The following is a 24,333-nucleotide window of genomic DNA, read 5'->3' on the forward strand; positions in this document are numbered from 1 at the left end:
GTTAGTATAGACTAATCCTATTAGTTGAAGCTCGCTCTCGTATGCACTGTAGAGTGAACAGTGGTTCTACAGCCAGTAGCGTAACTAATACGCTCTCCGCACCCCGCAACTCTCAGTTGTGCGCCACTATTCATAAGGAAGATAAAAAGGTTTATTTTCTACATTTATACTAGGCAGTGGCGTATGCTGAGTCTAAGACCTGGAGTAGCTCAGTACGACACCTGACTGGTCCTAGGCTATGGAGGAGGGGAGAAGACTAGGCTCATTCTTGATGTCTTCAAGGAAGCCACGTTGCCATCCCAACGGTAGTCAGGTTGCCAACTTATAATAATTCAGGTTGCCAACTCCTAAGAACTCAGGTTGCCAACTCATAAGAACTCAGGTTACCAACTCTTAACAACTCAGGCTGCCAACTCATAAGAACTCAGGTTGCCAACTCCTAAGAATTCAGGTTGCCAATTTCAGATATCGCCATTATCTTCTATTTGAAATCAGGCTAATTCACAGTTCCTAATCAATTTTTCTTCAGTACTTTACTTTCTAGACTTCAGGCTTCGCAGATAGCCTAGCTGACCTGGAATATACACTCCTGATATTAGGTATGTACAAATATGAAAATACATACATGCAATTTAAATCAATGTGAAAAAAGTGGTACGAAAGGTTAAGACAACAGACAAACTGTAAAAAATTATGTATATTAGAATTAATTATTTGTGAATATACACTGTTAATGCATGTGTCGGGAATGCTGCTATCCAGAATTTTGTTTTATATAAAGAGGAATTGCATCTTCGCTGATGTACGACGTCTCTTCTTTTGATTTCAGTTGACACTACATTCCGAAAACAAACAATTTCTGTAGCTGTAGTGCAAGATACATCTTCTTCACATTTCTCCCATAAATTAGTAGCGGATTCCACTACAACAACTAAAATATAGAAAATTAAGAACAGCAAAATTTCACCAAATCTTGCTGAAACGCAGGCGGTGAGTAGAGGCGGAGAAGGATGAATATCAGCTTTGCCAGCGCATTTTCATGCTTGTCTTCTAGAGTAGTGCATAGGACCACTTTCGCTCGCTCCAATTCGTTCGAATCTCCCACGCTCGAACGTACCACACTCGTAGTGGAATGATTTGCATCGCCCCGTATTTCAGAGCCTAACAAGCAGTACTGTCAACCTTAAACCCACACATGAAAGGAAACCACTCTGCAATTGCAATTCTAAATAATAATTCCGTATATTGTTATGTAAGACTCAAACACAGCACATATGAAAGTATGCAATATCTACAGACCGAAACATAAAATGGATACACATGCTGACAGACCTGCCTAAGCAATTACAAATATCGTATCACAGTGCAACAAGTACGGGTTCATCATTCTTCACTTATCGAAAAGGATAATCATATTCTGCGAAATAATACAATGCAGTTATAACATTCAATCGAACATCATTTCAATGTGAAAATAGTCGTAGAAATATAAAATTTCAGTCTAGGTATTTTCAGCCCATAATCAAATATTTCATTTTCACATATACTATAAACTATAAACCTTAAAAACTACCTAGACTGAAATTTTATGTTTCTACGATTATATTCACATATCTCGGTAAGATACACAAAACTGTATTTTAACATAGAAATGATTATGTTCACTTACTTTTCAGTTCACTTCGTCTTTTACTTCACGATCCATATTTGAGGGCTTACTACCATAGACAAATTACGGAAATATGTGTACTAATAGGGTTCGATAGTTCGAGTGTATTTCGCTAGTTCGGTTGTTTTTCGCTCGAACGGAAGAACTCGCAATTCTGCATGCCATCTAGCGTTGCCCGTGCGAACTATTTGCCGCTCGAGCGAGAAACGCTCATTGCAGCACTGCTATCGTCTATCCTACGACGACGTAATCAATGACTTGAACTATTCGACTACTGTAGATTTACTTCTAATCTGGTAATTGACTTTGTACTTTTCTAGTGATTAACATTTTCTATTTGCAGTTGTAGGGGCATAAAAATAAATGTTTGGTTGAAAATATATTTTAACGTCGAAGGAAAGGAAAACTTTTGTAAACTTAAAGGTTTTTCTTAATTTAGCATTTCAATTGCGCCCCGAAGCTCATGCGCCCACCCGCACCCCGGGCTTGCGGGGGTGTTATTTACGCCACTGTCTACTGTGTTGTAAGGGGAGGGAAGAAGGAAGTGAGCGAGACATCAAGCGAATTGCCCAAGCCTGGTGTCATAATACATTTAATTTCGCTAGACACAAGTAAAATTTTACTCTGCTAAGGCGCAATCTTTCGTCACATGAAGCCAAGGAACTAAAGAGACAAACACACCAGTAGGTACATAAGTACATAGTTTATTTCATGGATTATTGTACAGAAATAAGAAAGACTTATATTGTCAGTACCACTAAAGAAAGTATTGATTGTAGGAACATGTATAGAAATTCAATATCGGATATTATGATGTAAGTTTTTTTATACTCGAAACTTTCAGTACTAGCTAAAGTGTAAATCACCAACCCTGAGACCTTCTGTAAACAAAACCACGTGCATGCAGAAAGCATTGCAAACTCATAGAAGTAAAATAATCCACACGAAAATCCATCGTTGTTACAGGATTCATTACGTAAGGTAAAACAACGGCCAATTGGTAGTATGGATAAGCTGCCGCAAATGACGTCTCACTTTAAACCCAATGTTCTTTCTTTTGTACTTATTGCTTCACCTTTATGGTTAACTCTTTACACCAGTAATCATTTCCCATAAATTTGGCTTCTTTCTTGCATGCGAATTGAATATATTTTAATTGCATATTTTTTAGACAAAATGATATAACATGGTAATGTATATTTCTAAGGTTTGATATAGATAGGAGTGTATTTGAAATTTATTTGTAGATTTTATGTAAATTGTATCTTATGTAAATAAAATATATAATGGGCATAAACAGCCATATGCAATGCTGTAAGTCCAATAAATATATTGATGATGATGATCAAAACAAGACAAAGAAAGTTCGTAAATTTATTGCGGTTGGAAACTTTTACAAGCATCCTAATAACGATCTTTGTTCCGCCAAATATAGTGCACTTCGTAAAATAACTTGGTGACATGCCAAGGCAAGATAAGTGTGAACATTTTGTAGGAATATGCATTGTAACTTTCAATGAGCTTAGATTTGTGTGCATAATGATATTTTATAACATTGGTTATTTTCTAAAAATAATCATGTGAACAGCGATAAAGTAGTGCTAGTTTCAACATGCCGAGTTCTATGCGTGCGGGAAGGTCTCCGTGTTCAGTGATACATCGAATCGGTGAGACGGTTTGTTTACAGAAGGTCTCAGGGTTGGTGATTTATACTTTAGTTACTTTCTTTTACAATTTAGTGACGTTATTTATGAGATGGAAACATCTTTATTTATGAGATGGAAACATCTGCACAGTTCCTGTAGCTCTCCTGTTGTCCGCATCCCATGCCTTCGGTTCCGTCACCACAGTTTCCCCATCGGTTACCTAAAAATCAACAAAGCATTAGACCACACATTTGATGCCAGATATTCACTTATCCATTTACTAATAACAATAATTAACTATTTTTTTTATTTTTTTTTGCCTTATTATTTTTCTTGTGCATCTGATTGCCACGCGCGATACCCGGGGTGGGTGGTTTCGGATGGGGACTTTTCCAGCAACGTTCCAGCGAGAATCGGCTCTGGGGTTCACCCACCCAGCCTGTAATAAATGGGTACTTGAGGGAGGGTAAAGGCTGACAGAGAGTGGTGCTGATCACATCACCTCTGAATGTGACCTAGCTTATGAATGTGTGTGACCGTATCTCAAACCCACCATGCCTTCATGACATTCTCAACTGTATTTATTGATAAATGTATTCCTTGGGTTTACAGAATCTAGCAATGGCGCTGTCAGATGGGGCAGGGGGTCAACGCCCCTCCTTTGTTTCATTCCGTCCCTCTTGCAACCCTCAGAAAAGAACAGGAAAATAGACAAATATATACTCTTCTAGCCCAAATATTATTTTTTGTTATTTAACAAAAATAACAAAATTAGATTGACAAAATAAACTGTCGCCCTAAGCGTATCTGCACATAATGTGAAATTGTACCAAATTTATTTTTCTTTCCTTTCAGGTACTGCATAAAAAAATACCATTTAGAAAAAATATTTAATATAGATTTGTTGTAGGCTACAGTTCTGCTCCTGTGTACCTTTCAGTTAGGGCCATTTAGAATATGACACTAGGATCCTTGCACACTATAATATATATCCGCCTCTAAAAAATGTTCTGATTATATTTTGTGACTTGCCAATCCCTACATTCTAGAAAAATAGTCTGCAATGACAACGAGAAATGTGTTGGGTGACAACCAATGGTGGAACAAGATAAAAAGAGATGGCACTGTAGATCGCCATTTCCATATTAACACCAAAAGTGGTACTGATCTCTCCTATGGCGTAGTGCTAAGTGGTCGCCTTGTAATTAAGGGGTCTCGGGTTAAAGTGTAGGCCCAATCCAGATTAGCCTATTTGTGCATAAAGTGGAAGTAATCACAAACTCAGAGAACCCACAATTGAATAGAACAAAATACACTCCTCATAAAAACTTGTGAATATGCTTATACTAGGCATTAGGTGATAGGTACAGCTTTGGAATGCAACACCTGCTGGACGTTCTTGAGTTTTCGCCTACATGTCACCGTGCCTATCACCTATTGCCTAATATAACAATATTCCAAGCTTTTTGTGAGGAGTGTACAATCGCCTTCAATTTGCGGGCGCGTGTCGGCCTCCCGTGCCGCTCTTACCAACAAATCCTTATCAAATACATATTACAATTGGCACTTTGCATTACATCACCTGAAAATCAGTTTTACAGCAAAAATATTAAAATATGGAACTATAAAACACTTATACCTTTCTCCACAGGAGGTACGTAGCCAGGTGGGAGCCTAAGGAGGCCGAAGCCCCCTCCGAAATCCTACAAATATCTAATTAAATAGTGTATAGTGGTTATTAATTTTACTTCCTTAGTAGGATTAAACATCTTTTACAACAATTTGTAATATATTAAGAAATTCATCTTCAGGACTTCTACTCCCTCACTTTTTTGCCTTCTGATGGCGGCTGCTGATAAGAGATGAGCCCCTCCCGAAATAAAATCCTGGCTACGGGTCTGCTCCATAGATTCTTTGGACAGAGTATAGGTTCCTTGTTGTTCACGCTGTACAATAACGGCAATCATAAAAAAGGTTTTACTTTTAACATTTAACCAATGATGTTCTGTTACAACCAAGTCTGAGTATTTTTCGATCACGCATGGTGTTATTTTGAACCACGGTCAGTGGGTGGGCAAAGTGCCAAAACTGGGGGGAGGGGGCAAAGATAGTATATTGCCCTTTCTAGATAAGGTTTAGCATAGTGCGGGGGTCACTGCCCTCCTAAGCGCCGCCACTGACCACGGTGTAATTTCCAACACTGCAAAACAATAATGCATGACGATACAAATATGGTCGCCTCATACCTGCTTTCCAGTACCATTGGAAGACGCATTGGGTGCACGTTAGTCCATCAGGAAGCTTGACACCAAAGACGTAGGGATACTGGTGCTGGTCGTGGAAGTACTGGGTGCCGGTGCCGTCGGCCAGTTCCAGAAGGTGCTGGTCGAAGCATTCCTGGGTGGACAGCTTGCTGGGGTCGTTGACGGGACAGAGGCGGAACTCACTGAACCCTCCGTGGTTCGTGGAGAAGTTCAGCATCACCTGTATCTCCTCCCCTACCTTGTAGTCCCTTACGATGATCCCATTCCCGTAAACACCGCCCGCTTCGTTGGGGCGTGGGCGGGGGAGGGCGTAATCGTCCCCGCACTCGCCGCACAGGCCGCTGTTCTGGTCCCACTGTACCTAGAGAATCAAAACAAAAGAATGGCGACTTGAAACAATGGTAGATTAGGAGCGAATGTTTCATTCAACAACATGATTTTAGTGTATGATGCAGAACATGATGGGGTATTAATGTTTGGGACAGCCTGGTGGTCCCCGAGTTCCATACCCGGTCGAGGCACACAGTGTTTCGGATCAAACTCAAACTGTAGGTCTTGTCCCGATTAACCTACCGAGTATAAAGTGGACTTAAAACAGGGACTCCACAATTGGATTACTCAATTCTAATAGAACAAATTTACTTAGAAAGTATGCAAGGAAGGTTTTAAAGTTTTAATTCTTACACTAACATAGCATTATCTTGCAAAGTTAAAATTTTACATTAACATAGAATTAGCTAAGTAAGTTTTAAGTTTTATATTTATGTAACATTAACAAACAAAGTTTTTATTTCTATATTAATAATTAAGTTTAATTTTTCATTAACGTCGATTAACTAACAAAGTTTTAATTTTTACATTAACATAGCATTATCTCATAAAGATTTAATTTTTCATTAAGATAGCATTAGCTAGTAAATTTTAGTTTTTATATTAATGTAACATTAACCAAACAAGATTATATTTTTCTATTAACATAGCATGAACTAAAGATAATAATATTTTCATTAACGTGGATTAACTAAGAGAGTTTCAATTTTTATGCCAGGTGAAGCAAGAATCAGTTTACCCATACACAAATTCAGGTATAGATAGTCTACAATAAAAAAGTAGACAGCCTACACAAAATTCCAGTTTCAGTGGTTTTGTTCAAAGTGTCCTCAATTGTTTGCAATACACTGTGTGCAACGATCAACAACAGAATTGCAAGTACGATGCAGTAAACTTGTATCATTGTTGATGACATGAAATGCATTGATAAGTTGAGTCTTTCAGTGCATCCAAATCTGCCAGTGATGATGGCCTAAATCACAATAATACGACGGCGCCCACTCTTCAAATGTGTCATCTATCAACAAACAACCACACTACAAGCCAGAGACTCAACTGTCGACAAAAGAATAACGAGTGCAGTATTGCCAATGTCACACGACAATGTTACCAACCGTATACCTTAAAAATATTACTTAGCAGAAGAAGCACATACACTATCAACGTGTTGTTTGGGTAAACTGACTCTTGCGCCACCCTGTATTAACATAGCATTAACTAAGAAAGTTTCAAGTTTTAGATTAGCATAACATTAACTTGGAAAGTTTTCATTATTGCAAGCTTTAACTACTACTAAACGACCAATCAAACATCTTCTAAAGTACTATGATAGGAGTAACAAAATTGAAACATTTACTGTCAAGATTCACCCTTGTGATTAATTTACCAATATATATATATATATATATATATATATATATATATATATATATATATATATAAACATACACACACACACATTACAAATGATTGGTGCGGTTTCATGAGTTTGCTGTAGCTATAATATTTGGCATACTGCCATGAAATTTTACAGTAATGTAGCAAAACTCAAAAAGTTTTCTTCTCTTGCAGGCGTGTTTCAGATTTCTGTCGGGAGAGCGCAGCACTGAGCAGTGAGTGATGAAACTCTTGAGCGCGTGCGAGCGAGTTGCACACATAGCCAATAGAAGTCGACGAAGTCTCTTAGTCAACTGATGGAAGAGGATGTTTTTTTGTAAGAAAATTGTTGCACTGTTTTGACCAACCGATATGCATGAAATTCCAGCACATCATAAGCTTTCTCAGCGCCTGTCGCCATCTTTACTCAGTGCTGCGCTCTCCCGACAGAAATCCGAAACACGCCTGCAAGGGAAGAAAACTTTTTGAGTTTTGCTATATTACTGTAAAATTTCATGGCAATATGTCAAACTCATGAAAGCGCTCCAATCATTTGTAATAACCCAAGAGACTTTCGAGAAATCGTGTTCCTAAGAAACCCCTTGTTCACTGCTCTTCACGCTAGCTCTCAAAGTGAGTCTCTTAAGCGATTGTTAAATGAGAAAGTGCGGCATGAGGATAAAAAGATAAAAGAGTCATCATACATAGTATGCTTACATTGAATCCACCGCAGTTCAACCCATCGTCGTTGTAGTTGGGGGGCGTGTTGAAGCCCACCCTCCACATCGACGAACGCATAGGGGGGTCGGCAAGGTGACCATGGCCCAAGACCTGGACGAAGAGAAGGAAGCTGGCGAATAAGAACAGGAACTTGTTCATCTTGCCTCAGGTGGAACTGACTGCAGTGAAGATTTAAAGGAACATGTACTTTTATACAGCCTCCTGTCAATTGTTTCAGGACTACGCTTATCTTCAACGGAAGATATTCTTATCTGTTACAATCATAGATACCGAAATTTTGATTTTGGTGCGAGCTGAATGACAGAGGAATGTTGTCCATGTGATGTAGTCCTTTGTGGTAAACTTGTTCACATGTTTATGGGATGAGAGCTATTCTTAACTCTGGTGACAATACGTGGTTGTAACCTTGCTGTAAATACACCGATGACCACCTACCTAATGAGCTATCACATTATGTCCGAAGTCCTGTGCACAGCAGTGTTTGATGAACCGTGTCCTGAAACATTGTCGTGGTCACCACTGTTGTACCTGTGGGCGATTTCTCGCAGTGTGGCCCTGCGGTCGCTCCGAAAAATGCGTGACAGCCTCCGCTGGCATCAATGAGCAGCTGTAGACACATGGCTGGACGACGTGTCGTTGTTTGCCCATCGTTGCACCACTTTCTATGTGTTCACATCAGCGGCACGAGAGCAGCCAACAAGCTGCGTCGTTTCAGAGATGCTGGTACCAAGTTGTCGTGCCGTTTCAGAGATGCTGGTACCAAGGTGTCGTGCCATCACAATTTGACCTCCATCAAACTGGGAGCGATCGGCCGCTTCTCCCATTCTCTCACTCCGGAGACACTACCAACAGCGAGCCTGTAGACCTGACCAATATATACCATGCTGTCAGCTGTCACGTGTTACCCTCCGTGCTCCAGGTGCGCTAAATGTTCCCGGAGCGGGATGGTCATAATAACAGCTCATCGGTGTATGTCCGATATTGACAGGAACTATGGTCATGTTTACAGACGTCATTCAAAAATCAACCTCGCTTTCATGTAGGTTGCTACGGTAACTGTTGTAGGCAAACGGGACTCTGGCGTCTTGACCTACAGTCAATAGGACTGCAGGACTATGTGTTGTCCTGTGTTTTGTCCTTGTATGTACTGAGTGCCTCTTTACAGCGTCAGCTTTTAACCTAGGTAAGGAGATTTAATTCCTCAGAGACATTTGTTGGTCTGAGTTATGGTAAGGAGCTTGACGCCGTATAGTGTGATGGGTGCAAATAGCATAACTGCTGACGCACCAATAACCTTTATTTCAATCAATGAATCATTTAGTTGTTTCAGATTCTTCTAGCTTAGTTTCTAGTCTTTCGTATATGTGTAAAGCATTTTGCACCACGGGAATCTTGGAGAAACTCACAAAGAAGAAGTCTATCCAGGGAATCTATGGACAACCCTCTGCGCAAGGAGTAACTCGAGAGGGTTCCACCAATGAACACGCGAGAGACGTGAGTGGAAAACACAGCTGCAGCTACCAGCTGTTTGCATCAGCGTGTACTGCTTTACGCTTGCCCACTAGCTTTCTCCCCTTCTGTATCGTTGTGCGCGGCCTTGCTCCAATGATTCCAGATAGAGTCCCGAGGTTCATTTGCAAACTTTTGGTTGCATCACGTGCTACATTGACATCATTGGAACACTGATGTGTGGAAACACACGTTCTTAACCACCTGTAATCTCGTCACCTACTGCTTGTTACGCAAAGACCCCCAACTACGTTCAAACCTACAAGAGAGATTAAGACAATTCAGAATTCTTTTTACAAAACATTACTTTCGTCCCTTTATTACCATTTCCAATGCGTTAGTACTGTTGCGAGCTTTGGATATTTTCCAAAATTTCTAAAACAATTTTAAAGGTTCAAGAAGTCAAGAAAATGTACAGTAGAATACATTTAATATTTCCAAATGTACAAAAACGCTTACAGATTCAGGAAGATGTTGAAAGCTAAATAATGTTACAAGATTTTTTTGCTTGCGTGCGATCTATGTGGGTAAAAATGCTACATTTGCAAACCGTATCACCTATGGGTAAACTATGGTTCAGATGGAAGTTTGCACGTACTGCTGCATACAGATAACAAAGCAGGCATTTTATCGCCCGTGGAATTTTGCGTCTGTCATATTTTGAAATTCCTAATTAGGATACGTAAGGATAAGCTCTCAGAATAGTTTGGTTGCCTTATTATAATAACAAAGTGTATGCCTATATATAATAGTAATGAAAAATCTTTAGGCGTGAGTCGAAAAAGGATTGAATTAATGTGCTAGAACTGAGTTTTGTTCTGTGAAAAAATACCTTCTTTTACTTGAAAAATATGTGTTTCAATTTTGTTATATACTTTTGTCTTTAACTTTTAGTGTGATAGTAAATGAGACATGATCTATGTAAATTCTTGTTACAGCGCTCCTATTGACAATTTATCTGTACTAATATACCAACAGTGTATAAAATCAAGATTAAATGAAAACATCTCCATCAGATATGCATGATCAAACATTAAAAAAGTTTCAACGTTCACATGCAATAAGTGACAATTTTGTGTCAACCCAGAAAAGTTACTGATTTACTGTAATTATTATAATAACGTGAATTGTGTTACAGAATATGCTAATTTGAATATTTGCTGTTTCAAGTGTGTAAGCTTTACAGTTTCAGAGATATTCATATTTGCGTAATGGCGCATATTCACTATGGAAACATGGCTGCCATTTCTAAGACAGACATGATAACAATAAAATGTTATCAGTTTTGACTTAAAAATACATAAGTGAAATCATAAAAAAATAATCTGCAATGGTCCACCTACCAGTGGTTGCTCCACACATTCGTTATCTCGGATGTGATCAGCACAATGCTCCCTGTGCCTTAACCTCCAATGGTTGACTCAATTTTATTCGAGGCTGGTGAACCCCAGAGTCACCTTATGCGCGGACATGATGTGAACAGTTCCCACCTGCAATCGACTTTCCTTTCTCGGGAATCGAACCCGAGACTCGGGCGCCTTTCCAATTGGACCACGGTAGAGCCATATAATATATATATATATATATATATGTGTGTGTGTGTGTGTGTGTGTGTGTGTGTGTGTGTGTGTGTGTAAAATAAAAGGTGTAAGAGGTGACTCTTTATGATGGCACTCAAATGTTAACCTCTACTATAGACCCTGGACTGCATTTTGCAGACTAACAAGGCTCTGGCGTCTGAACTCACAGCTAGTATAATCCTCTGTGGGGGTTAAGTTGTGTTATGTTCTGTTCATTTCATCTTATAACCTTTCATCCTCTTCTTCGCGATCAGTTAAAAGTGGCAGAAAAGAGAAATACGATAATATAACATATAATATGTGTTTAAATAACTATTTTTTCCTTAAGAATTTGATAGAGTTATAACTTGACGTCGGATTTTTAGGTTCTAAAAATGTTCTTTTATGTTCCTAAAATAGGTTCTAAAAATCCTAAAATAGGTTCTAAAAATCCTAAAATAGGTTCTAAAAATCCTAAAATAAGTTCTAAAAATCCTAAAAATCCTAAAATAGGTTCTAAAAATCCTAAAATAGGTTCTAAAAATCCTAAAATAGGTTCTAAAAATCCTAAATTTGTTCTAAAAATCCTAAAATAGGTTCTAAAAATCCTAAAATAGGTTCTAAAAATCTTAAAATAGGTTCTAAAAATCCTAAAATAGGTTCTAAAAATCCTAAAAATCCTAAAATAGGTTCTAAAAATCCTAAAATAGGTTCTAAAAATCTTAAAAATCCTAAATATGTTCTAAAAATCCTAAAATAGGTTCTAAAAATCCTAAAATAGGTTCTAAAAATCTTAAAAATCCTAAATATGTTCTAAAAATCCTAAAATAGGTTCTAAAAATCCTAAAATAGGTTCTAAAAATCCTAAAAATCCTAAAATAGGTTCTAAAAATCCTAAAATAGGTTCTAAAAATCCTAAAATAGGTTCTAAAAATCCTAAAAATCCTAAAATAGGTTCTAAAAATCCTAAAATAGGTTCTAAAAATCCTAAAAATCCTAAATATGTTCTAAAAATCCTAAAATAGGTTCTAAAAATCCTAAAATAGGTTCTAAAAATCCTAAAATAGGTTCTAAAAATCTTTAAAATCCTAAATATGTTCTAAAAATCCTAAAATAGGTTCTAAAAATCCTAAAATAGGTTCTAAAAATCCTAAAAATCCTAAATATGTTCTAAAAATCCTAAAATAGGTTCTAAAAATCCTAAAATAGGTTCTAAAAATCCTAAAATAGGTTCTAAAAATCTTAAAAATCCTAAATATGTTCTAAAAATCCTAAAATAGGTTCTAAAAATCCTAAAATAGATTCTAAAAATCCTAAAAATCCTAAAATAGGTTCTAAAAATCCTAAAATAGGTTCTAAAAATCCTAAATATGTTCTAAAAATCCTAAAATAGGTTCTAAAAATCCTAAAATAGGTTCTAAAAATCCTAAAATAGGTTCTAAAAATCTTAAAAATCCTAAATATGTTCTAAAAATCCTAAAATAGGTTCTAAAAATCCTAAAATAGGTTCTAAAAATCCTGAAAATCCTAAAATAGGTTCTAAAAATCCTAAAATAGGTTCTAAAAATCCTAAAATAGGTTCTAAAAATCTTAAAAATCCTAAATATGTTCTAAAAATCCTAAAATAGGTTCTAAAAATCCTAAAATAGGTTCTAAAAATCCTAAAAATCCTAAAATAGGTTCTAAAAATCCTAAAATAAGTTCTAAAAATCCTAAAATAGGTTCTAAAAATCCTAAAATAGTTTCTAAAAATCCTAAAAATCCTAAAATAGGTTCTAAAAATCCTAAAATAGTTTCTAAAAATCCTAAAAATCCTAAAATAGGTTCTAAAAATCCTGAAATAGGTTCTAAAAACATTAAATTAGACTAAAATAATCCTGAAGTAGGTTCCAAAAAACTTAAAATTGTTCAAAGATCCTGAAAAATACTAATTAGGTACAATTGTTAAAAGAAATTCTAATAGATATAGCTATGTATCCATCAAAAATATTACTTTTCTAACCAAATTTTCATTTCTATGCATAATTTTCAAAATGATTCACTAATTATTGTAATACTAACACTTGTACTGTTAGCAAAAGTTACTTATCGATATGATAAATGAATTATGTATAATTTTTGCACAATACATAACAATATTTCTCACATTATCCTCAGACAAGAACCCACCTTTTATCTGTGAGGATCATCTTATATGCTGAAAATGATCTTTAAACAGATGCTTGGTCAATGGTGCAAATTTGAATGCTAGAAAACACCGAAAGTAAGTCGATGAGAAGTTTGTGTAACAGTGACGCCAGACATTTTGTTTTGTTTAGAGCTTCAAAAAAACATTCTGGACTTTGAGAAGGGAAATCGGAAGCGAGTATGTTTCAAACAAGTTAGTAGTCATTGAACTTTTTCATTACAAACAGAAGAAATACCTCTGTATGATGTAAAAATAATGTAAAACCTTAAAATATATACAAAAACCCTTTAAAAAGGTTTGATTTAGGCATAGAAACCTAAAATAGGGGAGACCGGGGTAATTAGAACAGGAAACAGCCTGTAGAAGTTCCACTGTAAATTACTCAGAAAGTTACTGATGGATTTTTTAAAAATTTCTACCATTTAAAAGGACATCTTTTGCATATTTTTGAAAAAAATAATGACCATACCTGCATTGCAAATACTCGTCCAAAAAAAAAAAATTGTCATGACACCATAAAATTGTTCCAATTACCCCATTTGGGGTTAATGGAACATAAGTTAGAAATTTCAACTGAATAGGTTTAGATTGCTGTTGGGGTAATACGAACATCATATATAAATGTCCCATTTACCCTGCAAATTTGAACACAATAGCTCTAATTCTTCTGGAGTTATCAATGCTTGTTTAAATAAAATCCCAAGTTAACGTCTTTTTTTCATAAAGTTCAATTTCCCAGCTGTGAAGCAAATATGTGTGAATGAAAATCAGTGTTCTATGATTTATTTGAAAGGTTACAGGCCATTCTACAATGTAGTAAAGAAAAAACTTCTAATAGCTACATGTACAATCTAGTATACCCAAGCGAAATCAAGCAAATTACGCAATGTTCTAATAACCCATTTGCAGAAATTTTTGGGGTAATAAGAACTTTGCTTATAAAAACCAGGCAAATTGCCCATAGACAACCAAACTCACATGAAATGATGTGTGCCCTTATGTTTTATTATAGGGGTGAAGAAAATTTTGAAAGGGTTCTTTCATTCACATCCAGTATATGCAGAAGCAGAGAAACACCAAGCATGCGTCACATCATTTTTGCAGGTGTATAATGAAAGTCAAATAAAACTTACTTTTGTGTAGTTATTCCAATAACAAATTTTCTGCATGTAGGTTTAGTGTAGGTACATAGGTATGAAATGTTATTACACCAGTCTTTTCGTTTTAAATTATTCTACATTAACATGTTCCAATAACCCCATGTTCTAATTACCCCGGTCTCCCCTAGGTTCTAACAAGCAAAATAGGTTGTTATTTTAGGCACTATAAAACTTCATCAGTTGTTGCAAAGGAAAAAATAGGTTAAAATCGTAAAATCCGAGGTCTACATATACTGTTATAAAACTAACTCGAATGAAAATAATATAAATTGGTGAAGTTACTTTATTCAAATGCTGAATGACCTGACCTGAATGATGATACATAAATTCCTATTTCACAGCTCTATACCAATATTTTAGAACGCAATTACTGCAGGTGCGATAAAGAAAGCACTTCAACATCTCACGTGTATCATAGCGTGTTGGATTATGAGCGCTCAATTGTAACCAATTATCGATTTAGGCGTGGCGATGACGTTGTAATTCCAATATCTGATGTTATCTTTCAAGGTCTATTCAAGCATTTCAATATGCAATTTAGTAACAAAAGCAGTGATTCTCACTGAATAACTTCAGCAATCAAAGCTAGAGATAAGAAACTCGTGGGAATGTCGTTCCAGATAGCTACGTAGAGAAGTACAGGGGTGTCCATCCCCCCCCTCCAAGGCCAATGGCGCATCCTTCCGTAAATCATGTCATGCTCCCCCCCAAAATAATATCATTCGCTTCCTCAAACCATCTCGTAATCCACACAAAGTATTTAATTACGACAGCGTGTCTACCGAAAGTAACTTTTTTCTTAGCTTTACAGAACACTATACTTAATCTGCCCCTCCTCCCTAAACAGGGAGCCCATCACTCAAGACTATCCCTAAAATCGTTGATCATAATAGAGAATATCGCTTGTCTTGCAATGCAGCTATAGTATAAAAGCTTGACATTAACCTCATTAAAGCGCCAAACACGCATCCTAGGAATAGAAGATTGCCAGCAAAGCAAGCAAGAACATTTTTACATCCATTTCTTTGCAGGCTTTCAAGAATATTAACTTAATAGGATGTCAATACTTTCGTAGTCTTTTCCAGCTTCTCCTTTGGCACGTTCGGGATCAAAAACATGTGGATACCATATCGCTAAATACAGTCTCCAAAATTTAATGTTCGAACTCTCTCTCCACTACAGAAATCCCTTGACAATAAGATTTAACACTTTATCAAGAGCTTTCTATCTCCCCCTTTAAATTTAATACTCAATCAATTTTAGACTTACTGTTGATATTGAAGAGTGGACATTGCCTTCTCCAACAAAAAAAAAAATTCTGAGTCTCCACACCAGAATTTCCGCAACAGTCTAAGACAATAGCAATGCACAAGAATTGGATATCTCCTCAATTTAATACTCATCCCTCCTCTAAATAAAATACCCGCCATATTCTACTAAGACCTGGAGTTGGATACTGTCCCCCCCCAAAATTTAATTCAGAATCCCCCCAGAACCCACATGTCAATTAAGGCGTAATATGTAAAAGTTTGATATCTTCGATAGTGATTAACACTTTCTTTTCTTCATCTAATGGGTAAAATATGGTGCATTTAAGGTGTAAAATCTTTACATATATATATATCTCGATGACGCAACCTGCGCCATAATACCCCCCCCCCCCTGTGGGCTCCCCTGGAGAAGTATGTTCTGTGTTAGTCAAGCGAATGTTCCTTATTGTCCATAAACTATATGGGTATTATTGTAGACGGTAAACGAGCATTGCAGGCAAAAGTGTAGTGTAAAGTAACACCAAGAGTAGTCAGGCTTGGTGTAACGAAACACCATTTTTGGTGTTACTTAGGAACTGGTGTTGTCCAGCATCATCTTTAGCAGTATGTTAAGTGGACAATATTCATTGTCTAATGCCTACAGTGGCCCCTCCGATGGCGCAGTGGTAGAGTCGTCGCCTTGTAATCAAGGAGCCCCGGGTTCGAGGCCCGGTGGAGGCACATAGTGGTTAGGATCCCACTTTAAACTGTAGGTCCAGTCCTGATTAACCATATTCTGGATACAGTGGGCTTAAAACACCAAATCAATGACAATCTAATGCCTGCACTTTTTCTAAGATAACATTTCGAAAGTAGGGTTGTGGAAGGTCCAGAAACGGGACCGAAGTTGCGTACTGTTTCATTTCGGTACGGAACTCGGACCGGATTTAAATTGATCCGGGAAAAAGGTTCCTGGACCGAATTGAAATAATTTAGGCAATTTAGGTAATCATTTTTAAGTTTCTTTTTGCTTTTCCCCGGTTTTAAATGCATTCCCTAGCATAACTTACACATTGAAATTTCATAACAAGTGCGCGATCAATTGAAAATATGGTCAATGTAAAAGCACAATATTATTTTTTACTGAAATCTTTGGCAATGGGTTAATTGTGGTAAATTGATTTTTCCACCAGCAAACTTAAGATATTTTGTTTCAAGCCTACTTTGAAGTTCCCTTGCTGGCCACTAGTATCGCTTTTATCTGTCGTTTTAAATAAAAATTAGCCACAGGATAAAATAAAGTCATAACATGATGCAAGCCAATATACAACTCTATTTTGATATGTTGCCCGACTACTGCATTCTGCAAAGTCCACTATGAAAACAAGTGAATGACTTATTTTTTAAAAAAAGAACCTTGCGCTGTATTTTACGTATAACCTTGAAGTAAAAATATATATATACAGTAAAAACTGCATATCCTAGAACCTCTATAAGAAGGAAACCTGTAAATACGGAAAAATGTCCCCAGAACGGACCGATTTTATGCCTGAAAATGACCTGCTTAAGGCGGAAACCTCCTGAACACGGAAACGGAACACCATTTAAAGACCAACGAGATGTTTTTATTCTCAGTAAGACGGAAATTTCTTCCTTTATTTTTTCGCTCGCAAGAAAACAATGCAATACTGTAAGTGGAACACGCCTCTGTTGCCACTCGCTTATCGGTAACATTGTCGATACGAAAGAATGCGCTACAATACTCATAGCTGTTACGATTCCGTTTCTTTCTTTCATCTCTTACCCTCTTTCTCCACCTTTCTTTGTCTATTTCTCCTCTGTTCTTTCGCCATCTTTCTATTTTTTCTTGTTATCTCTCTTTGTTTCTTTATTTTTTCTTCACTTTTATCTAAATCTTTCTTCACCTCTCTTATTCCATCTTTCAATCTTTCTCTTTCTCTCTATGCACATCGCGCTACGACGACAGGGGTCCCGGGTTCGAAAATATACATAAGAACGTACTGTACGTTCTTACAATACTGTAAAAAGTGTACCAACATGTTGTGTAGTTACATAATTGTAATCTCTGCTATGCTTATTGCGACTGTATCGAATTTTTATTCATGTACGTACATGCATTAGTACTCTACATTATAAGTAATGCGAAATGTAAATCTGTCTTTCCATTATTTCCTGCAGCGCTCTATACTGTATTTAAAATCAACCCTGTATAAGAAGGAAAACTATTAAGACGGAAAATTTTGCACGGAACCATCATGTTCCGGGATAGACAGGTTTTACTGTATATATATTTTCATTTTGTTCGGTAGCATAAACCACCAAAACGGGTTTTATCTAATTATTCAACCACTCTCTCGTAATTTTTATGAAAAAAATAGAACTTTCGTTTTAAGAGCAAAAATTATTATTGTAATTTTTTAAAAAAAAATGTTTAGGTCATTTCAAAAAGGTTATTCTATAGATATATTTTTTAGATTTTTTAGGTCGTCAACTTGCGACCCGTACCAATAAGCTATCACCTCGTTTGGTGGCAAATCAGTTGGGTCGGACTGGAAGCTCCAAGAGGAAGGCGGAATTTAATTTGTAGGGTGACTTAAATGAAACATCACACCCTCTACAAAAATATATGCCGGATTAACAAAGCTCAGTACTGGGGCAAACTAAGGCACTAAGGCCAGTTGGAAATGTGGATAAGCTATTGCGGAACTCAAGACTTAGACGGAAGGCACTAAATTAGTATCAGCTGTTCCTACGCCTGACTAAATTGTACTAGCAGCTAATCCGCTTACATGAGGCTTCTTCAGTTCAGAACTTTTCCAATTTATTCGTGGAGATTCTTTATTTAGGATAGTTGGATTTCAAGGGTGAATTATTACTAATGCCAAATTATAAAAGTAGGCATCAACTATCTAATTTTATTTGATTTCTGTGATTCACTAAAAGTAACAGTCTTGTGCTTCCATCTGTGAACGGAAAAAACAAGTTTGATATTGTTAGATCAATGGATGGAATGGCGGTATAACATTTGAAAACTTTTAAGTTCTTCTTATACACGCATAGGCTATTTAAGACAGAACGTACAGTGGGATCCATAAGTATTACCAAGCAAATTGTCCATCACCATGTTTTCTCCCTTTGTTTTTGGCAATGAGAGCTTCAAGATACAAACAGCCTCTGAACCAGTATACATAAAAATACAGTCCTTAAGAATACGTAGGATGAAGATAAAAACCAACGAGAATAGTCATGGACAATTTGCTGAGCAATACTTACGGATACCACTGTACGTATCGAATCCTGGTTTACAATAAGAGGCGAATGCGAACGCGTATAGTAATTGTGATCTTGTGAGACTGGGAAACTGTATTGTGAAAACATTGAACTGTACTGCAGGGTGTCCAAGAAAGTCCAGATCCATAAGCAAAATCACAGCATTTGTTCAATATGTCCTTCATCAAGTTCTACACAAGTCAGTAGCCGTAATCGCGGGTTGGTGAGCATATAAATCTGGGAATATAGCTGCCTCGATCTCCGAATCCATTGACTTTCGAGGGAATCGTTAGAAGTGACTGCACATCCGGGATTTCAGATAGCCCTGGGAACGGAAAGTCCAACGGATTTACATCCGGTGACCGTGGGAACCATTCAACGGGTTCTATGCGACCTGTCTAGTGCTCCGAAAGCGTGGTATAAAGCCAGTCTCGCAACGAAAGACAGTCAATTTTAACATTTGGCTAACTTTTCGAACACCCTGTAAAACACTCAAGAATGGTTTTAGAAACAAGAAAATAAGTATGCAGTGATATATATATTTTATTCAAGCATGATAATTGTCTTTCTTCTCCAATACCTTGTCAGTGAAGATATTTCAAAGAATGGCGATATCGGCACAGTTTCTGTAAGTTTCCTGCGGTCCACAGCCTCCTGACATGGTTCCGTTGTTGCAGTCACCATAGCGATTGGCTAAAAGAGAAAGACAAACTTATTGTAAATACCACGTTCCACAATTCATGTACATTAAACAACAAATTCCTTGTAAAACTAAGCAGACTTCATAATGAATTAAAGCAGAACTTGTCAACTAGCAAATTTGTGGAATAGTGCTTTCGTATTCACGTATGGACTGTAGAGCGACCAGATGTACTGTAGCGTTGTAAGAGGGGAGGAAAGGGGGCTTCGTCGGTCTCGTTATTGCAATCATGGCAGAAGAAACAGGAGGTAGTTTTTTGCCCCCAGCGCATTCGGATAAAAGTCCAAGGAACAGAACTCGACATGACGAGACGAGCGTTTAGTGGTCGACTTTCGATCTCGCCACCGACGCGGGTTCGAGTCCCGACATGGATGTTCTTGTGTAGGTGTACCTTCATCAATTTATTCATCATCATCATCATCAGCCAAACGTTGCAGAAATGAGACGGAGAACAACACAAATGCAAATAGGTGACGGTGTGTTAGGTTACGTTTCAATGTTTGATAACCCCATGTATCTACCCTGCCAGTAATAAATGTGTTCGTTAACCTCATGTGTGTTTAATTGTAACCAACTGTGGTTGTTAACCTTTCATTTAGCACGGACGTGTTTTAAGCATCGAATCCCAGCATGGGTATTCTTTGGGAGTGTCCCTTCATCAATTTCATCATATCATACATCATACGTCGTCTCGATTAGCCAAAAGAGGCAGAAAAGCTACGATAAATAATAAAAGTCAATTGATTTAATTATTACAATTCTCAAGCATCGGTATAATTTGTATTCATGTCCAGATATGTTTAGAATGATGGGCATGACATGTGGCACGAATGAGAGAGAAAAGAAGAGTTTACTGGATTCTTGTTGGGAAACCTGATGGTAAGATACCTGCAGGAAGACCAAGTCGAAGATGGAGGGATAATGTTGAGATGGACCTAAAGGAAATCGGTAGGGATGGAAAAGAGTATATAGATCTTTCTCAAGATAGGGACAGATGGAAGGCCTGTGTTGCTGCAGCCATGAACCTTCGGGTTTAAGAAGGCTAGAGAGTTAGTCAAGCATCGGTATCGGTGGGTATCGGTAGTATCCACGTAGTACACCCCAGTATCTTCAATGTTGCAGGCTGACGAGGATATGATGTCTGAACCTACGGCCAGCATAATACTCCTTAGGGTTTTGCTTTGTCGTTGTATGTGCTGAGTGTTCGTTTACAGCCTCAGCTTTTAACCTAGATAAGGAGATTTTGGTCCTCGATGACAAGTGTTTATATTATCTATGGTAAGGGCCTGTTCTCCCGTATAGCGTGACTGCGGCAAATAGCCTAAGTGTTGACAGAGGGGTCAATGTTTGGAAATACAGACAAGGGAGGAACACGTTTACAGCTGAGGTCTGGAAGTGAAAAATCTCTTATATAATAGCAGAATGGGTTGGGCATGAAGAGGGAGGAAGGGGGGCATCTCAACAGAAAATCAAATCGGAGACAGGTTAGCTACTGGACATAGACAGGCAAGAAATAATAGCAGACTGCCAAACAAACACCTCAATCAGGGAACAGCTAAGATTAGGATAATGGGGGAAGCGAAATATATCCAGGTTGTGGGAAAAAATGAAAGAGGCGCGCGCTCTGGCATGGTTCAGATTAGGGGGATGGAAACAACTAAGAAAGATAAACGAAGCAGGGGAGGAGACGGACAAGCATATCCTACTGAACTGCCCTTCTACACGTGACCTAAGGGACAAATGGATGAAAAACTTAGCAGGGAGGGAGGTGATAGAAGTGGTAGACAGAATAAAGATAAAGGAAGCGGGGCAGCAAGTGGGGAAATGCCTGAGAGAAGTAAGAGAACGGCGGGGGAAAGATATCAGAGAAGGCAGCGAAATGAGTGATCATGCTCCAGACGAGCCATCTTTATAGTGCAAGTGTGTGTGTAAAGTAAAATGTATGCGTTTTTTGGTGAGAGTGCAGGAAAAGAGAAGTGGGGCGAGGAAGAAGGAAGAAAGACTGGAAGAAGAACTGTTGAGGGAGGGGAAGAATGTGTATACAAGGGACAGAGTAAGAGGCAGCTTAAAATAAAACTAAATGTAACAAAATATTGTAGAAAAATAAAAACTATGTAGTGCGTATAGCCTATGGCTCGCACAAAAAGAAAATAAATCTAAAAATCATTACCCAAAAAGCGGTATTGGTTCAGCCCCAACAAAAGTACTAGAGAATGGACAATGTGCAAATAACATTGCACGTTAATACAGAACCATAGTAACAGAGAACTTTGATATGAAAACACTCACAGCAGCGCCAGTACCACTGCAAGACGCACTGGCTACAGGTCAGGCCCTCTGGCAGTTGAAGGCTGACAGTGTAGTTGCCATCGACATTGCCGTTGGACCAGTACTGGGTTGAACCATCGACGGTCTTCAGGAGGTGCTGGTCGAAGCAGGACTGGTCCTCCAGCTTCTTTGGGTCGTTCACGGGGCAGAGGCGGAACTCGAAGTAACCCCCGTGGTTGGCGTAGAGGTCAACAAGGACATTGATCACCTGCCCTTCCTTGTACTCCTTCACGATGATGGCGTTCCCATACTCGCCACCGTTCTCGTTGGGCCGAGGGCGGGCCACGTTCACCGGATCGCCGCACTCACCACACTCGCCGTTGAAATCTTGCCACTGGGCCTGGAATTAAAAAAAAAACATGCTTTAAATGTATATACGAGGGTGTATCAAAAAGAAACATGCCCAATAGTGTTATTTTAAGACTACTGGTTCAGTTGAATTTCAATTAGACTTTCAAAATAGTCTCCTTCTGAAGGGATGCACTGATTCCAATGTTCAATATACGCTGTCCGTATCTCAGGAACTAACAAAGGTAAAGACCTACAATTTTTTAAAGTGGAAGACCTACAAAACTGTAATTGGATAACGGTAATTTCAGTCGTTAGAAATTATTTCAATTGATCTGTCCATCTGACTATAGTATGGTCAAAAATATTTTTTTTTTTAAAGTTTCGATATCTTCCAAACTAAGCTACTACGAAATTTAGTGATTTTATATTAAATATCTAATGGGAGCTTGATGTGTTGGTCTGTTTGTCTATTTGTCGTCTTTGCTTCTGAAATGAGCACTAGAGACATCTACATTCTATCCTTGGAATCTCTAGTGCAAGCGAACGAAAACAAGTAAGACACTGAAGGGCTCGGCCTATGAAGGTGTTAGAGAAGTGAGTGCATGGAGGGGAAAGTCGACTGGAGCTAGCAGCCATTTGTACTGCTTTACACCGCCCACTCGCTTTCTTCCCTTCTCTACCATTATGCGAGGTCTTGCTCCAAACATTACCGAGACAGATTGAAGATTTAGTAGATAACCAAGCCTCGCCTAAGACACGTAATACAAATAAGCAGTGCACAGGCTCTTATACACGCAAGATAAACCCGCCACTGCATCAACCTTACTACTTACGTCATATCCGCCACAGTTAAGACCTCCAGGATTGTAATTGTGGGGTGTGTCGTAGCCGAACTGCCACATGAGGGATCTCATTGGTGGATCCATCAGCACCCCATGACCCACCACCTGGTGGATGTAGAGGAAAGCTGTGGTGGCGCAGACCACACTCAACAAAGCCAAACGACCCATCTTTGACAACTTTTGTCCCGCTTGGCGGCATATTTATATGAGCATATTCCCGAATGCATAACAGAGGTCAGCGTTGTGTCTTTGTTCTTTGCATCAATAACAAGATAGTGAAGATTGAATTAGATAAGATATTCAGGGGCATAATATCTGGATATAAACAAAATATATTATCTGCTGACACAGCACATTAGCTGTTGATCATTTCTGTACGTACACTCATGGTAAAATCCGTGTTTGCTGGTGAGTTATCTGCACTTATTAATTATCAAAGTGTGGTGTGTTGACGATATGTTCAGTGATTACAAATATTTTTTTCTGTGTGTGTTAAGTGAGTCACGTAGCTCTTTATCCAGTCTTGGTGTTAAATGTTACACCACCTCAGATCATAATGAGTAGGACTAGGATTTTGATGGCCTTAAAATTGCCAGAAATTGACCTTTAAAAATGTATTTATGACCAAATACATGCAAGAAAATGCCCTATAAACTTAGAAAAATGAGCTAGAAATACTGAAAGATTTGTAAAACAAATTTACAAACTACCAAAAGAAATTCAAATTACAAATTAACGTTACATTATCTGTCACATGTTCATTGCGTATGGTAGTACAAGTATGAAAGTTCACTTTTTGTCTTCTTTTACACTTTACGTACTGAGTTGCAGTACACAACGAAAATCATATGAAAATTTTCAAAAGTGAATGTCGGTTTTCGGACAATACAGCCTTGTACACGGAAAAAGTCACTTTCAATTCCATAGAGTGCAAATTGCTTCCCTGACAAAATGTCCGATACAGAGCACAAAACTTTATACCCCTTGTTTTTTTTAACAACAATTCGTCTTGGGACAATATATTTACTGATAGAGGGGAAAATCACATTGTTTGAGCTGAATTGTTACACAACAGCTTGTGTCAACAATACTGCACAGAATTTATTTGTTTCTTCGAACACAGTCATTCAGAACTGCGCTGAAGACAATGAGACGAGAGTCGAGAATCTCTCTCCTTCAAAGGGTTAC

General features: G+C 37.8%; 2 protein-coding genes across 2 annotated transcripts; both read right to left on the minus strand.

Moving 5' to 3' along the window:
• Positions 1-3,391: 3,391 nt before the first annotated feature.
• LOC145999907 (uncharacterized) lies at positions 3,392-8,180 on the minus strand. Its single transcript, XM_083137184.1, has 3 exons — positions 8,004-8,180; positions 5,562-5,940; positions 3,392-3,535 (listed from the first exon to the last, which is right to left on the minus strand). The coding sequence occupies exons 1-3, from the start codon at positions 8,163-8,165 to the stop codon at positions 3,441-3,443; spliced, it is 636 nt and encodes a 211-aa protein (XP_082993310.1). The 5' UTR covers positions 8,166-8,180; the 3' UTR covers positions 3,392-3,440.
• Positions 8,181-19,511: 11,331 nt separating this feature from the next.
• On the minus strand, positions 19,512-23,313 carry LOC146000156 (uncharacterized). Its single transcript, XM_083137496.1, has 3 exons — positions 23,137-23,313; positions 21,974-22,352; positions 19,512-19,677 (listed from the first exon to the last, which is right to left on the minus strand). Exons 1-3 carry the CDS (start codon positions 23,311-23,313, stop codon positions 19,583-19,585), a joined length of 651 nt encoding a protein of 216 aa, XP_082993622.1. The 3' UTR covers positions 19,512-19,582.
• Positions 23,314-24,333: the final 1,020 nt, after the last annotated feature.

This window comes from Lepisma saccharinum, chromosome 16 (assembly GCF_977018435.1).
Source record: "Lepisma saccharinum chromosome 16, izLepSacc3.1, whole genome shotgun sequence".
NCBI classification, from domain to species: Eukaryota; Metazoa; Arthropoda; class Insecta; order Zygentoma; family Lepismatidae; genus Lepisma; species Lepisma saccharinum.

Bases quoted from the DNA above. Each gene is read 5' to 3' on its own strand.
- LOC145999907 (XM_083137184.1), bottom strand. From the start codon at position 8,165: ATGAACAAGTTCCTGTTCTTATTCGCCAGCTTCCTTCTCTTCGTCCAG. The intron at 5,941-8,003 runs GTAAGCATACTA...TTGATTCTCTAG, and splicing joins TGAACTGCGGTGGATTCAAT to GTACAGTGGGACCAGAACAG. The intron at 3,536-5,561 runs GTATGAGGCGAC...GTTGATTTTTAG, and splicing joins CCAATGGTACTGGAAAGCAG to GTAACCGATGGGGAAACTGT.
- LOC146000156 (XM_083137496.1), bottom strand. From the start codon at position 23,313: ATGGGTCGTTTGGCTTTGTTGAGTGTGGTCTGCGCCACCACAGCTTTC. The intron at 22,353-23,136 runs GTAAGTAGTAAG...TTTTAATTCCAG, and splicing joins TTAACTGTGGCGGATATGAC to GCCCAGTGGCAAGATTTCAA. The intron at 19,678-21,973 runs GTGAGTGTTTTC...TTTCTCTTTTAG, and splicing joins GCAGTGGTACTGGCGCTGCT to CCAATCGCTATGGTGACTGC.